Source organism: Acyrthosiphon pisum, chromosome A1 (assembly GCF_005508785.2).
Source record: "Acyrthosiphon pisum isolate AL4f chromosome A1, pea_aphid_22Mar2018_4r6ur, whole genome shotgun sequence".
NCBI classification, from domain to species: Eukaryota; Metazoa; Arthropoda; class Insecta; order Hemiptera; family Aphididae; genus Acyrthosiphon; species Acyrthosiphon pisum.
The window spans coordinates 37,195,973-37,212,520 of record NC_042494.1 but is presented as its reverse complement, the minus strand read 5'-3'; the positions used below and the strand labels follow the sequence as shown (position 1 = coordinate 37,212,520).

At 25.6% G+C, this 16,548-nt stretch overlaps 4 protein-coding genes across 4 annotated transcripts; 2 read left to right on the top strand and 2 right to left on the bottom strand.

The window, feature by feature from the left end:
- Nucleotides 1–206: 206 nt before the first annotated feature.
- On the top strand, nucleotides 207–11,955 carry LOC103310182. The gene is made up of 26 exons (XM_016806657.2): nucleotides 207–387; nucleotides 4,075–4,424; nucleotides 4,491–4,772; nucleotides 5,073–5,293; nucleotides 5,374–5,752; nucleotides 5,838–5,918; nucleotides 5,976–6,179; nucleotides 6,243–6,382; nucleotides 6,771–7,011; nucleotides 7,079–7,163; nucleotides 7,250–7,573; nucleotides 7,642–7,827; nucleotides 7,884–7,954; nucleotides 8,017–8,142; nucleotides 8,221–8,387; nucleotides 8,467–8,630; nucleotides 8,701–8,901; nucleotides 8,982–9,103; nucleotides 9,166–9,555; nucleotides 9,616–9,772; nucleotides 9,852–9,949; nucleotides 10,017–10,185; nucleotides 10,254–10,449; nucleotides 10,533–10,724; nucleotides 10,798–11,138; nucleotides 11,747–11,955. Exons 1-26 carry the CDS (start codon nucleotides 234–236, stop codon nucleotides 11,890–11,892), a joined length of 5,187 nt encoding a protein of 1,728 aa, XP_016662146.1. The 5' UTR covers nucleotides 207–233; the 3' UTR covers nucleotides 11,893–11,955.
- Nucleotides 485–2,173, bottom strand: LOC107884480 (tctex1 domain-containing protein 2-like). The gene is made up of 2 exons (XM_016806658.2): nucleotides 1,862–2,173; nucleotides 485–665 (listed from the first exon to the last, which is right to left on the bottom strand). The coding sequence occupies exons 1-2, from the start codon at nucleotides 2,131–2,133 to the stop codon at nucleotides 500–502; spliced, it is 438 nt and encodes a 145-aa protein (XP_016662147.1). The 5' UTR covers nucleotides 2,134–2,173; the 3' UTR covers nucleotides 485–499.
- Nucleotides 11,885–13,061, bottom strand: LOC100163797 (protein PET100 homolog, mitochondrial). The gene is made up of 2 exons (XM_003246302.4): nucleotides 12,819–13,061; nucleotides 11,885–12,274 (listed from the first exon to the last, which is right to left on the bottom strand). Exon 2 carries the CDS (start codon nucleotides 12,270–12,272, stop codon nucleotides 12,045–12,047), a length of 228 nt encoding a protein of 75 aa, XP_003246350.1. The 5' UTR covers nucleotides 12,273–12,274; nucleotides 12,819–13,061; the 3' UTR covers nucleotides 11,885–12,044.
- A 436-nt stretch (nucleotides 13,062–13,497) lies between these two features.
- On the top strand, nucleotides 13,498–16,548 carry Rps14 (ribosomal protein S14). The gene is given in 4 exon segments (NM_001162581.1): nucleotides 13,498–13,583; nucleotides 13,769–13,923; nucleotides 14,094–14,181; nucleotides 16,265–16,548. Coding segments are annotated over 3 exon segments (456 nt in total). The 5' UTR covers nucleotides 13,498–13,583; nucleotides 13,769–13,774; the 3' UTR covers nucleotides 16,484–16,548.

Sequence of the window (16,548 nt, the reverse complement as noted above, 5' to 3'; positions counted from 1 at the left end):
AAATTTTGAAAAATGTATAAAGCATGGCTTTGAATGAATTCAAACACTTTTAAAATTATAATGTCATTCTGTTTAGTCTGTACAAAAATTAGTAGTATAAATTTGTTTCTTTGCAGTATTTATTAACAATATAATTTTGTATAGTTCTGTTTATTTTTTTTAAGCTTGTCAATTTGATTACTATTTAAATATATTATTACAGTTTCATTATCTGCCTAACTGATTCAAAAACTATGCTATTGGTATGTGCATTTACATTTTTACCAGTTAAAGAATGGAATAAGGTGCCTATTAGTGATTTTACTGTGATGCAAGAAATGGGTACTACAAGTATTCTTCTATTAACTGACGAAATACAGCCTTCATTGATGCTAGTTTCAATGCCAGGTAATTTAATATTAATTAATAATCAGTGTTTAAGTATATTTTAAATCTTTTTTCTTAAAACAATTAAAATGTGAATAATTTTGGTTTTATGTGTAGTAAAATTATACTTAATTTATTCATAATAAAATGCTCCCACCATAATAGTTGCAAACAAATTATGATTTTCAAAACTGCTATAAACATATTTATCTTTATTAAAGTCGCGTAAAAATCTAGCGATAGACATTATTCCTTGACATTTTTTCTCTCCAATTTCAACTATACAGACAATTTTGTACCTGAAACAAAAATTAAAATAATCATCTTTTTTATTATACCTACCTTTATTAGGTATAAAAACTGTTTGCTGGGGTTTTTAAACTAATTCAAGTTTTTTAACATGTATATGTTTTTGGGTGGGATATAGGTTTTTTGTTTCTGACCAATTTTTCATTAGGTTTTCATTGTCATGGTTACTTATTAACAAAAACATATTTACGATTCTTAGATTTTCCTTGTTTAGGAAATATATCTAGTAGCATGGTATGATTTTTTGCTATAAGTTCAATCGCCAATTGAATAACCAACATTTTTAGTCCTTCCCCCCCTCCCCCAAATATAATGGCTAAAACAGGGTTGTTCCAATAAAGAAGAAAAGTTCAGAGATCTCCGTTATTTACAGTTTACTCAATAATAAATTAGTTAGTTTTATTGAGTAAACACTTTGTATTTAGGTACCATAGTAACAATAATATAACAATATTACACTTGAAAAAATTACCTCTCCAAAGTATCAACAATATTAGATTTTTAATTGAGGGATTGATTAACTTGAAATTATATTGGAAAACTCTTAAAAGAGAAAGAAATCATAGTTGAAAAACTAATGATTGTCTTAGCTTATTACTTTAACATTATTTATTTATTTATCAATAAATTACAAACAGCTATTGTAACAAAAAAAAATATTTCATAGTAGGTAGTTTTGTTTTCTAAATAATTAAAAAGAAGAGAAAAAATATATATTTTTATTAACATTTGTATATTTAAGGAAGAGAAAAGAAGAAGTCCAAATTAGCTAATCTATGTTGGTCAATGAAGTATGGATAAATATATTATGTTATAGAAAAATATGTTGAACACACTTCTACTAGGTAAAAAATAATAATTCAGTCATTGTTAGGTACTTATTTAAATTAGTATTGCAATTTAAAATAAACATGAAAATGTATGCAAACAATAAAAAAAATTGATTGGAACATTTTTTATGCACAAATAAGTTAAATTACAAGAACAAGCTAGCTAGGTCAAGAATTTATTTGAGCAGAATGTATTCAATTAATTCTTTATATTGTCTAGTACTTACAATTCATTTAGGACATATTGATAGTTCCACAATAATTAAGATAATTTATAAAGCGAATACTATGATAACTATATTTTTATATAAGTAGGTAATTGGCATAAATATTTTTTAAAAACTAAATCATTTTACCTTTCAAAATCCAATTCACAAATTTCATCTCTAATACTTAGTGACATAGTTGCAGAGATTCTTGTTGCTTCATCTGGATCATATCTAGTTTCATTGTTCAAATGTTTCATAGTTTCATTTTTTATAACGGCCAAAGCTTTATTTTCATTGAATGGGTTTTTTGATTCTAATCTATATGTGTTCTGATATTTTACAAGTTTATCTTGTGAAGGTAATTCATTTTCAGTTTTATTAGTTAAAACATCATATACATCCTTTATTAATGTATCCATGTTTAAATAGTATTCCTTAATGTCATATTATGACTTGAATATTGAAGTAATAAGTATTGATCCAACATTCACCCATATATATGTTTATAAACAAAAGTTACATGTATAGTAAGAATTAAGTGGTAAAATATATGTGAATTTTGTACAAATGTCAAATATATGATATCTGGCACAAATTTAGTAAGTTTCGGTAAATTAAAAAAAAAAAAGGTGGGCAAGTGGGTGTCGCCCTGCTGTATAGTAGGTTACAAGTGGGTCTCTGTAATGGATGGTGTTAAATTTGAATTCAATGATATAATATCATTGCATAAGAAAAACGATTATGAACGAAGACGGTCAGTCAGCCTATGATAGCCTATGATATTACTAAATATATTTGATAATATTATTGTGAATAAAGTAATTTACATATTACCTATTAAGGTGAAACCTTGTTTTAAATTTTAAATTTGATACATTTTGTCAAAATTCAAACCTTAAATACTTATTAAACGAAAATTGTTCCAATGTATTTTTATATTTTAAAACTGCTACTGTAACAGTATATCAGGAGCCTTGTATTAAATTTTTGTGTATTTTTACCCAACAAATAAAATTTAATTGACAATTAAAGAAAAAAATATTCAAAACTGTCTATAAACAGCTCAAAAAGAGTCAAAATATTTGAAAATTTTATCAAGTATAGGAATTGATTAAATGAACATTCAGTGAAATTTTCATGTATCTACAGTTATTCGTTTTTGAATTACAACAAAATAACAAAATCGCTACATGAGAAATTGAGTGAATATCCAATCTTGTAAAAATATGAACTTCAAACGCTTATAAAAATTTAATTTGATTTGCTTGTAGACATTTTTTTTTGATAAAGGTAGACAAACTTATGAGGAATTTTGTATAACATTTTCAAATCTTAGATATAAAAAGAAAAATTTTCATGAATTTCTAACTCTAAATAATTTGTACGTTTTCGTGAAATTTACGTATTTTGTCATATTTGACTTTAAATGTTTATAAAAAAAAATGTACTATGGTCATTTGTTTAGAATTGCACCAAAACCAAAATCGATTTCTCAATATTACTGGGAAATGGTGACCCCCCAAAATACCAACTAGATTCACTTTCCTATCAGAAAAGATACTGTGAAGAAAATCTAAGTATTTTTACTGTCGTAAAAAGTGGTGACAAACACACAAAAAAAAGACACATCATTGTAAAATCAATACATTCATCGCTCCGCTGAGAATCTAAAATTGGTAAAAATAAACAAAAATTTAACATAACAAATAATTTTAAAATATGACAAAAAAATTTGTTATGATAAAGCATTTTTGCATAAAAGTTATAATATTATTTATGAGATAATTTTAGAAGAAAATTTATTAATATAGGACATATTTTGAAACTTAGACAACATTGAAGTTTAACATATGTATAATTATGAAGAAATTATAAAAGCAATAAAGGCTTTAAAAGATAATTCTTCTCCAGGATTAGATGGTATTTCAGTAAAAATGCTCAAATTAAATATACATTCATTGATTAATGCATGTATATTTAATATTAATCATTTTTATCTTTTATAATAATAAAAGAAATAATAATAATAACTGTTCAATGCAATTATGTATATTTCTAGTATTAAATGAAAGTAAGGAATGCAAAAAGTGTAATTATTTTAGATTTGACAGGAAAGACTGTTATTCTTCAGTTTTTTTATCTCATAATTTAAATGAAATCTGTTCAAGTGTATCTCAAAATATACGACCTAGCCTGAAATATATATTTTTTAAATAAATAAATGTCAATTTTAGGAGGAATTAATACATTAAAAACCTACATTGTAAAGACCCTTTTGTACCTATTGCATCTATAGTATAAGTTATTACTAACAACTAATATGTTAACTTAATACTAAAATATATGTTTGTTTGAAACAGATTTTAGTGTAACATTCAAACTTCCAACATCATCTTTAACATATCTTATTGATTATCCAAGTACATCTGATGGCATATTGTATTTGGAAGCACACGGAGACGAAGATATAAACACATTACATGTAAAACTTATATCTGAAGGTCAACCCGACTTACGTTTGGCAAGAATGTTAAGACGAGGCAAATATGATGAAGCTCGAAATTTTGCAGCTGCATTTAATCTTGATCCAGAAACAGTATATAAAGAACAAGTTAAAGGACTTATGGGAAAATTAGATGTATGGCAGCCTGGTACCAAAGGCATCCAAAAAACATTTGATGAAATGATGGATTACTTAAATAAAATTAAAGTAAATTATTATCATGCATTTTCAAAATAATTTCATAACTAATTAAAAGATAATTGTTTTATATAGGATCACACATTTGTTGGTAATTGTGCTCTCAATATAATTGTACCTAGTTTTACTCTATGTAGAAAACTTTTAAGGTATGCATTATTAAGAGTAAAATCCTCGTCACAAGGATTAGAAAATAAGTTATTATTTTTACTTGATCAATTGCAAAGTACACTTCATAAATTGGATACTTTTTGTCTTTTGCATGATGTCTCTGATTGGTCTATTGAAAATACAGAACTATGGCTTTCATTTTGTAAACAAAATGTCAACGACATTTGTTTGGACCTTATACAAAAAGTAAATATTTATATATTATTTATTATATAATATAAATACATTATTTGGTACATTTATTTTTTGATACTAAAACACATAATATATCAATATTATTAAATTTAAAAATATATTAGTGTATTCTATACCTATAAGTAATAATAATTAACTTATGTATGATTTTAAGCTTAGTATATATTTTCTAATATTATATTTACTAAGATTTTAGAGATGTATAACTTATACTTGTTGAGTATAAAAGTTAATAATAATAAATTAAGATTATAAGTGTAATTGGTTAATTTGTTTTGTTTTTTTTTGTAGAATCAATTAAGTGATGCATTAACAGTTTGGAGTCGTCATATTGCAGAAATTAAAAATTGCATTAATGATGAATTTATAAATGAATATTTTTCAAGCACGCCATTTTCTGTAAATATTTATGACTTGAAATTGTGGGTAATGAGTTTTGCTTCCACAACTCTTTTTATGTATTATGATGAAACAGTTGCTTCTATGGTTTCTTATATAGAAAGTAAAGTTAGGTATGTTTAATAGACTCATACATTTTTTAGTTTATATTTTGAATTTAATTTTTACATTTGATTTGAACTTCATTTTTTAGATGGAATGAATTATATTTACATTTAGATTGGATCAATCCTAGCTTAGAAATTTGTCGTTATTTTCTAAATATCATCAATCAAATTGTTTCATCTCCTTTATGTCTAAGTATTTCACGACCAACCGAACCTCAAATGAAATTGATCTTACTGATAAAATACTTAGCTGAATTAAAGGATTTGAATGATAATTTTGGTGTTAAGATAACTTTGGATGATTATGAATTATCTCACGAAGATAAAAATTATTCAGAATTGTCATTCTTAATTTTAGATCAAATACAAATGAATGCATTCTCTGATTTTATTACAAAATTTTGGTCAACATTTACACTACAGCGATTCTTAAATTCTGATGAAATTTTATCTGCTTATATTAAAGTAAAAATAAATATATTTTTGAATTACAAAATAAAATTCAAACTTATTAAACTATTGTTTACAATCATTTAAATTTAAATTTTAGAACATTGTCAGTCAAGTTGATTGTTGGTGGTCATGGGAAGAAAAAGCAACTTTAATACTCAATTTCATATCTAACAAAGAGGTAATATTCTTTAAAAAAAATATATAAAATATAAATTATTTCAAATTATTTTTACAGACCAAATCTGATTCAGCGTTAAGCATTTTGAAAGCAGCTAGTATACCTTGGTCCGATCTTATGATAAAACTTTGTGATGAAACACTTAAGACTGATTTGAATACTGCGACTATTAAAGATATTGAAGAAGTGAAGAGTTTACTTACCAGTAAATTAATATTAAAGAGTTATAATTTTTCATTTACAAATATTACACCAAGTATAGTAAGTATTTAAATACATGATTAATTTTTTCAAAATTAAATTATAATTCATTACCAATTTTAGATTATTATTGCGGTCCAAAATATTTGTTACCAAAATCGCTCAACTGTACTGGAAGACATAATTAAATTGATTAGTACACAGTCAGTCACTGTTCAACGAGAAGCATATGAGATTTATATACAGTATTTGATTGAATCTGGGTATGTAAATTATTTATTATTGTTATTATTTTAAATTTATTCTTACAGTATTAATCACTTAGGTTATTATCCTAACACACACAAAACATTTTAGTTTGTATATTTGTATATTATAATGTCATATTTAAATTTAATTGTACATTTGATTGGTTTTAAAAATAGTAAAATATTCTAACAGTTTTTTTGATCCCCAATTCAAGAGTTATAGAAAATAACAATATTTTATGCTTTGGTATGCTTTTGAATTTTGACAGTTTATGAGAAAGAGCTTTACTGTAAAAGGTTTGGCATATTTCTGGTTCTTCCCTTCTCTGTAATGACCATTATTATTATTATTATTATATATTATTTAAGTCATTACAATTCAATCCAATTTTTATCTTTATAGCCTTACAGACAAAGCAATAGAATCTTTAACAAATCCCCAGATAATTCCTAGTTCAATGATACAGAGGATATGCACAACAATTTGGATTACATATAACAGTTTGAGAAAACAGTCAATTTTTGTTGAAGAAGCATCTAAGTATTTTATTGTACTAAAGTTTTTGGCGAAAAGTCAGTGCATAGATATTCATCAAGAGTGTCAACATAGTGCTCATGGCTTAATAAACATTTATCATTTAAAGGTTTGTCTGTTTAACTATTGAAAATACTGTAATTTACAATTTATGTATTATTGTGATTTTGTTACAGAATGAGTTTAAAATTGAATGTGATTTATCTGAATACACTAATGAAGAAAAGCTCATAAAAAAATGTGTTAATTCAGTCATAGAAGGTAGTTTGAACATTTTAAATGAACAAATTTTGTGCATAAATTAGTTTTAATAATTTATTATTTTCTAATGACTATACCTATTATAGCTGAACGTTTCGATGATATGAAGACTTCTATTATACAAGCTAGATTATCAAGGTTATCTTATTTATTATTCCAGTCTTTTGAAAATGTTGTAGTACAATTTGTTAAGGAGTCTGCTTTACAAAGAAATAATGAAAACATGTGTATATTTGGTCAATTTATAAACACCTTTGGAAATGTTGACCCTCAGCTTGCAACTAAATTATTAGAACTAGGAGAACTTTTAGTGTCTACTTATGATCCAGTGTCTCAAGCTGCATTTAAAATACCACTTTGGACATTAATCCGACGAATTACGCAATTAGTCACTGTTAATAGTCATTCAAGTAATATTGTTTTTTTTTATTTGTGTACCAGTTAGATTAAGGAATGTATTTAATATTTAATATTTTAGGTTTGTTAACCAGAGCTGTTGAATTAAGTCAATGGGTCGAACCATTTTATTTAACATGCGGAGATGTGGTGAATAGCGATAATATAGAACTTGGGTTAGCATATTCTTGGAGGAATGGAATTATTGACAAAAACTCTATACACATGGAATTTTTTGAACAATTTAAACTATACAGTTCATTTTTAAGTAATGTACTTATATAGTACCAAAACTTCAAATAATTATAATTTTTATTCTTCCAGATTGTTATAATCCAAAATCTTCATTACACTGCTACAAGAAAATAGATATTAATGATTCATATGCTACCATAGTAAGTGCAACAATTATGTTTTTAAGTTAATGTCAATTAAAATATTTAATTAATTATTTTAGCCATCGCCAGATATAATAATGTCTTCGTTAGAATATTTCCAAGGTCAGAATCTTATTGGTCTCCATATAACTGTAACACAAATTATGTGTTTATATCGTGCTATTCATCAAAATCAACAAACATTGGTTAGTACCTTTTTTAATAATAAAGTAGATAATTATTTATAATACAATTGTATATTTTTGAATTTTGATACATTTCAGGAACAAGAGTTAACTAAAAAAGGAAATAATTTAATAAAAAGTAATGTCAGACAAATATTAAAAAGTGTTACTTATGCTCGAAACTTGGATGTGGATCTAGGGTTAGGTCTTTTAAATACTCTCAAACCACATGATGCTTTCAATTGGCTTGAAGATGCATTAAATAAGTATAATATACAATGTTATAAAGTTATAGGGTTTTAATGGTTATATTTTTTAAATTATGTATTTTTGTTTAATCTATAGCGTGGGGATGAACTATCAAAAATTAACAAATATTACAGATTTGGGGTTAGTTTACTTACAATTAAATATTGATACTGCTGGTGATTTATATGAAATTCTTAAATCAACAAAAAATAAATGTATTTGGGGTAAAAAATTGATGAAGTATGGATTTGCATTTAAAGGTATATAATTTTTTTATAGTTAAATAATGAATGTGTGTATTTATTTATTATTATTTTTTATTATTTTTAGATGCATTTTATAGTTCAGAATTAGATCAACGACATTTATTACAGAAAATGATAAGATCTCCTATCATAACATTAAATGTTTTAGTAGACTACTGTGCTGATACACATTTTGATTTACAACAAACTGCCAAATTATTTTTAGAAAGTTGCTTGATTCAATGGGAACCATACACACCTGGGGAAAATGAAGAGAAGACATTTGGTGAATACTTTACAACAAACTTTTAAAATATTCAATCAGTTAAATAAATTGCTAATTATTTTGCATATTATAATTTTTAGATTGGATAGCTAAAATAATTGAAGACAAAGATGCCTTATTAAAAAAATGTGATGACATTTTCAGTGTTATTACAGAGAAAACTGATGTTTTAGATTTTCTTTGGAACCATGTTTGGGAACAAGTAAGGCAACAATATATTGTACTTAAACTCAACCTAGTTTTAATCTTATTATTTGGTTATAGGTGAATATTTATTACTATGAAGTATTTTTAGTAATAATGGGCTTAATTGAAAAATATGATGTAAATACAATTTTAAAATTTCATGTTCAAAAAGAAGTTTTGTTATTTTTAATGCAATACAAACGAGTAAGTTTACCTGAAGAACACGAAGAAGAAATATGGTTTTCCATGTTCCAGGAATCACAATCATTACCTCCTATTTCTAAATACCGTTTACCTTATGTTCCACTTGCAAATAAAAAAAAAAAGAAAATTGGGCATCGTGAAATCCAGGCATGGAAAATCATAAAACCAGAATTAACATTTTTAACGTATAATAAATGGTTTTCAATAATTGAAGCAATTGAAATGGACAAGGATACATTATGTATTTTAACTGTAAAGAATATGGTATGAATTGCTTAATGTACATTGATTTACAGACTAACCAAGTGTTTAATAATATTTTAGGTTAATGAGGTATCTTCTAAGGATAAGAATGTTGAATGGTATTTACATATGCGCTTGGAATCATTGCTTAAAGATATTCAAGAAGTGTTGAGTAATGTAAAGAATTTAGAAATAGTTGCTGCCTCACTTTATTTTGTTGTCAATAGTTTACCTTTAGGTATTTATTGTTAACTATATTTTTTAATGTCAATGACTAATTTTAAATTATGCTGTTATATAAATATTATTGTTTTTAGGTGCTGATCAGTTGGCAGCAGCTAAAATTAGTCATTCACAAGCTCAAGAATGGGTTAAATTAGAAAATTCGGAAAATGCCAAGTCTGGTATTACCAAAGTATGTATTTGTATTGTTTTAATATATTTCAATTTAACAAAAACTGAAAAGTTTTTCTTTTTTTAAGGTTGTTACAAAATATGTGTTAATAACAACTAAACATATACTACACATGTATGGTTTTGGCAAAACAAATTATTTACAATTAGCATTGCAACCTAATGAATTAATTAGAGAATTATATAATGATCCAATAATACTTAAAAGACATACAGGTGAAATAAAATTGTTTCCTGGTAAGTTTTAAACTCTTATTAAAGTGTTTGTTTCAAATTTTTTTAAATTATAGCTATATTTTTTTCAGACATTAATGGTGCAGTAGATGCTATCGTAGAAGTTCATGGTAAAGGAGATTTGGCACTCAAAGTAGATCTTCTAAAAGAGTGGTTACAACCCTCGTCATTGGGATCAATGGATTCTCCTGATAAAAGTTTAATGTCAACAACTAATTCATTTTATGTAGCTCAAGAAAATACAACAATCAGCGAAGGTGTATTAAGGTGATTATTATTATTTAAATTAGTTTAACTTTTGTTAAATACAGCTAAATACTGAGCGTTGTTAATAATGTTATTATGTTTAGAGCATGCTATCTATTAGAAAATGATACACCGGCATACAATTTACATAATTTTCTTATATGCCAAGCTTATAACGAAGATGACAGCGATTCTATGTGTCCAACAAGTGTCCGACTAAGAGCATTGCAATGTCTGTGCTTGGTAACAACTGAAAATATTGAAGAAATTACTTGTCGTTCAAAAGAAATGATGAAGTAAGACTATACATTTTTAGTATTACTATATTGCACTTAAGTAATTTAATAAATTAACTTATTTGAATATTAGAAATAATTTGGTTGAATTATCAATTATCACTGAATTGGAAACTCTTGGAATCAATTTTTCTCCAGTAAGATACCGTGGATGTGATAAATCCAAACTAGTCCAATCATTGATGGCAAGAAGATCGTTGAGTTCTACTAAATTAGCTTCACATTTATGTATTTTATATTCAGATGCCATGAATCCCAGTATTTGGGATTTATTACTTACTAGATTAATTCATTTTACAATGATTATTGAACTGGATAAAGTACTTGTTCATTTGATGGATAAATGGCATAAATTGACATTTGACATTGTAGAAAAAGCCTGGAATGTTTTTCTAAGATCTTCATTCAACAGTGGTATGAATTAATCCAATAATTAATTAAATAGTAATAAATAGTGATGTTACAAACTGACAGTTCTATTTTCCAACTGTAAAGAGCTATGAGAGTCAAACTAATAAAATTATAATTTGAAGTCGGTTTGTTGAGAAATATGAAACTATTTTTACTATTATTTGTTATTCCATTAAGCATTGGGATTTTTGAACATCGTTAAGTTTATTTTGAAATTTATCTGAACCTTTTGATTTTTTAAAGTTTGATTTGAGTCCGATTAAAAAGTTGAATAATTTGGTAGTTAGTTACGGGTTCAAATAAAAAATTGTGAGTTCAGTTGATCTAAAAAATCAGGGTTTGTAGCATCACTATACTCTATTCCAAATAAGATTTCCCACTTTTTTCGCATGCATACTGAGCCTGGACTTTCTCGAGCGGTGCCAGGTACTCTCTGATTATTTGCCGATAGTCGGCAACCTACATTACTCCTTGTTTTGTCGCGTAAATGGGAAAAGTTGCGCGGCGCAGAATAGGTATAGCCTCGAGTGGGAAATCTTATTCTGAAAAGAGTGTAATTAACAATTAAAGTAAAACCAGATTTTTTATAAGTTATCATTTTCTTTTTCCAGCTAAAGATTCTTATGAAGTTATACATTGTATCAAATTGGTTTTTAGTTGTCCAGTCATAGATAGCATTGATCTAAAACAAATTATTGAACATTGTGAGCGCTTTAAACTTGATCAATATGTGCAAAAGTTGAAGTGTCTGAATTAAGATTTTTTTTATTTAGATACGTAAATAAATAATTGTTAGTTTAATTTTTATACTAATCTAAAACTGTCTAATTATAATTTTTTTAACAAAACTATTTTATTACAATATATACAAAATATGATAATTTATAATATGTGCAATGATCATCTCATTTATTCTTCAAAAACTCTTTTTAATTCTGCTTCTCTTCGTTCTTGGAATATCCTTTTTAGGTCAGAAATTTTTTGTTGAGGTTCTGGTCTTTCTGGCGGAAACATCTCCCTTTTGAATTTTATTACTTTATCTTCATAATTTTCTGGTAAGTTGAAGTAATGGAATAATATAACAGGAAATGCCATATAAATACCCATTCGTAACACCTCCAACTGCCACTTACCCATATCTAAATGAAATTTAAGAGGATTTAACATGATTATAATTAATTGTATTATAATAATTTAACATAAATATTTATTTTTTTAAAAACTAAAAAATTGAAGATCAACTCTAAAATAAAATTTTTTTTAGATTAAAATTACATTTATAGTTTGCACTTTTTCATATTAATTTATATTGTTTTAAAAATATATTTATTTACGTAAAATTATTTAAACAAGTGAAATGTTAATAAGTGCATAAGTTTATATTTAAAAATAATTGTGTGTATTACATAATAATAAAAAGTTTTATTGCATTTCGTTGTTATATAATCAAACAAATACTTATGAGGTACAGTAATGAATAATGATTTTTAGGACTTCAAGTGAATACTAAGCTGTTACAGTACATACTATACCTACATTATATTATGTTTTCTGAATTATGTGGACTTAGTAGTTAGTACTCACATACAAACACTATAAACTTATTTAAATATTTTCATGACTTACTATAATTTTTATAAAGTTTAATCCAGTTATATTTTTTTTACAATTTAATCGTCTTACCTTTATTTTAAATATATGATTCAATAAATGGTAAATAAAACACGCTCGACAGTTAATAAATACTAAATAGTCTAATAATACAAAATGTAAAAAAGCAATTGAATTGTATTTTTATTTCTATATAATAGAGTCATAAAATAGAAATAATTATAATCCACAACCGCTATTCATGCAGAAAATTATTTCATTCTGCATTCAGCATTTTCCTGTTTTCCACGGAAAATGCATAGAGATAAGAGATTAATGGGATATAGTTAAAAAATGTCTTATCAATTATCATGTTGAGAAAAGATGATACCACTAAAACCGCTGTATTTACTCATTGGCATGTACCACGGTAGAATATCTTTAATTATGGTAAAAACATATTTGTACAATCTACAATGCAACCAACACATTTATTACTACTTATTAGCATATAAATTTATTAAAAATTATATATAATAGTAACCATGATATATTTACCATTAAAATTAATAACTTGTTTATTTTAATTTCTCAATGAATTATTGAATTTTTAAATACTTGTTACTATTCATAAATATATAATAATATATTTTTATTATTTATTTTTTCAATTTTGAAAGGATGTGTTGGTAACACTATTATCAATTTGTTATAATAATCAACATAACCTTACATTTAAAAATGTTACCTACTCTTTTGCTCTTCGTGATTTAATATCGTGTCGGAAGTTCCTTTTTAGTTTTTTCTGGGCTATATAGCTTTATAATTCTACGTTAAAACTTTGTAAATTTATTGAACGTAAGTACATTTTACTAACCCTAAGTCTATTTAATTCAATATATTTGATTCAATTCAATTTTTTTTGTCATTCAGTATTCTGACTTAAATATTATGAATTGTTATATATTAGCCATGTGGCAATGTTGCTCTTCTTCCATTCATTAATATTTCTTTTAATATATAATTGTTAATTGTTTATTTAGAATAAAATGGCCCCAAGAAAAGGAAAAGTACAGAAGGAAGAGCCAGTAGTCCAACTGGGACCACAAATTCAAGAAGGTGAATTGGTTTACGGAGTTGCTCACATTTTTGCTAGCTTCAATGATACATTTGTGCATGTAACAGATTTATCTGGAAGGTAAATATTGTTTTGTGATATAACTGTCGGCCAAATTAACCAAATAACCTCTTATTCATTTATGTTGAAATCAATTTATAATGTACATACTACTTGTATATTACTGTAAACACATTGGATACATTTTTTTAAAGAACTATTTACAACTTAATTGGTTATATCATTTTCAGAGAAACAATTGCTAGAGTTACTGGTGGAATGAAAGTAAAAGCTGACAGAGATGAAGCTTCTCCTTATGCTGCTATGTTGGCTGCCCAAGTATGTTTTAATTGTTTATCATAATTATTAATCTACATATAAACAATTAGTAACTTAAATGATACTCTCTTCTTCATTATCGAGGGTTGGATTAAAAAGATGTCATCGAATTAATATTATTTTATCTCTGACCCAGTTGGAACAGACAAATAAAAATACAATTTTGTTTAGTTAGATATAATATTGGAGTGAATTGGCCTATTATCAAACCTGAGCTGAGAACATATTTTTGTATGCCTTAATTGTTATATATTTCTTATTTTTCTACAATGTATGAGAATCTTTAAACTAAACTATTTCGCATACTCATAATTTACATAATAATCAATATATTATAAAAATAGTCAACATACAAACACAGATATTGCTCTTAACTTAGTTTAATGACAAATTTGTTCACTCTTATAATACAATTAACCACACAAGATGTATCCTGAACACTAGTTTTCTGAGTCAAAGAGAAAATAACATTGTGCTGAAATCATACAAAGTGAAATTCATCCCTCATCATTTTCATCTTTATTTTTCTTTCATTAAAGTTCTTATATGTAAACTTTTGTTTGTCTTATGAAAAATAAATTAAAGTTTTTATTGGCAATTTTTACAATTTTGTATTGTTGGTGGAATTGATGTGGGTTCTACTATATAGTATTGATATGTAAATAGTTTACTATTAATAGTGTCCATTTCTAAATGATAAATAATTACTTCTTCCTTATTATCTAATGATTTCATGTTAATAACAAATAATTATAATTACACATAGTTAGAGTTTACAGTAAAACATAATAAGTAATAAATCACGTTTATATTCAAATATTCCCTGATATTGAAGTATTCCCAAAAACAAAATTAACCCTATATTCATAATTCCAAATTCTGTACTATATTAAAATAGATTTTTCTAAGACATTTGAAATTTATTCTTGTATTGAAGATCAATAATGTGAACGCTGTGTCTAGATACCTGACCATACATGAACAGTGCCTTTATTTGAATGTTGTATGTCAATGCACTTAGTACTTTCTACATGCTGGATTAATATGCATAAGTGTATCTTAAGGTCGATGGCATATAACAATATAAAAATATTAATATGGCTGGTGGCATATTCATTCTTTATTATCCCTGGGGGTCTGATCCCTTGTTACAGTGCAATTCAAATAACTATTCACAAAAACATTTTTATGGGGGTAGTTGTAATTTTACTAAATTGTTATCATAGGTGGGCACTCCAATAATCTGAGCAAAATGTGTAAATTACTTTAAGCATCTAAAATCTATTTTTCTTTTTACCAACAGACATTTTCTAGATTCTATATTGCTAGTTAATAAAGTACTGATTATGTTTTTAAATAGTTTCAACCTACCTTTTATCTCAAAACCCTCAAGCACTTCGGTTTTCACACTGTGTTCTGAGGAAACACCTGAATTAAATCAAATTAAATATTGTTTGTAGCATTGTAATTAACATCAAAACTTGTTTTTCGGGAAGTATTTTAACAATTTGGGAGATCTTCTATCATCATAAAAGTTTAGTAAACGCTATTCTATCAATACATTTTAGATAAGTGTTTTACATAATATATGAGGTTACAAATAAAATAACTAAATAATGTATGTATATGTATTAAAATAAATATTATACTTATATAAATTATGTTATTGAAATAATACATATTATATAACTTTTTAAACTTAGACTTTTTTAGTAGTATAACAAATTATTATCAATTCAAAAATGATCAATTATTAATAATAATTAAAGTATCGATTTGTATGCAACTTAATGTTAAATAATACTAATCAAAACAATTTATTATAATGTTCAGCTTGCACATATTAACATGTTTGACCAAAAGTACATATTTTAATAAAATTATACAAAATATTAAAAAGCATGTTATATTTCAATACTTTTTGTGCAAATAAATCTATGTACTCTTAAGATCATTATAGTGCTCATAATCTATCATAAGATTTAAATAATAACTTAAACATGTACAGGATAATTCATAATGAATAAATATTGTGATTTTATTACACATCATAATATTAATTTATTATTTATTTTAATTTTAGGATGTTGCTGAAAAATGTAAATTATTGGGTATCACAGCTTTGCATATTAAATTGAGGGCCACTGGTGGAAATAAGACAAAAACACCTGGTCCGGGAGCACAATCTGCATTGCGTGCTCTAGCTCGTTCAAGTATGAAAATTGGCAGAATTGAAGATGTAACACCAATTCCCTCAGATTCTACACGTAGGAAGGGTGGTCGCAGAGGTAGACGTTTGTAATTTACCAATTTTCATTTGTATTGCATATTGTGTATTTCACAAATATTAAATTGGATTTCTCTTTA

Excerpts from the sequence above, each read along its gene's own strand:
- LOC103310182 (XM_016806657.2), top strand. The coding sequence starts at position 234 with ATGCTATTGGTATGTGCATTTACATTTTTACCAGTTAAAGAATGGAAT. Across the intron at positions 8,631-8,700 it reads GTATGGATTTGCATTTAAAG|ATGCATTTTATAGTTCAGAA; the intron begins GTATATAATTTT and ends TATTATTTTTAG. Across the intron at positions 10,186-10,253 it reads TGAAATAAAATTGTTTCCTG|ACATTAATGGTGCAGTAGAT; the intron begins GTAAGTTTTAAA and ends TATTTTTTTCAG.
- LOC107884480 (XM_016806658.2), bottom strand. The coding sequence starts at position 2,133 with ATGGATACATTAATAAAGGATGTATATGATGTTTTAACTAATAAAACT. Across the intron at positions 666-1,861 it reads TGTGAATTGGATTTTGAAAG|GTACAAAATTGTCTGTATAG; the intron begins GTAAAATGATTT and ends TTTTTGTTTCAG.
- LOC100163797 (XM_003246302.4), bottom strand. The coding sequence starts at position 12,272 with ATGGGTAAGTGGCAGTTGGAGGTGTTACGAATGGGTATTTATATGGCA.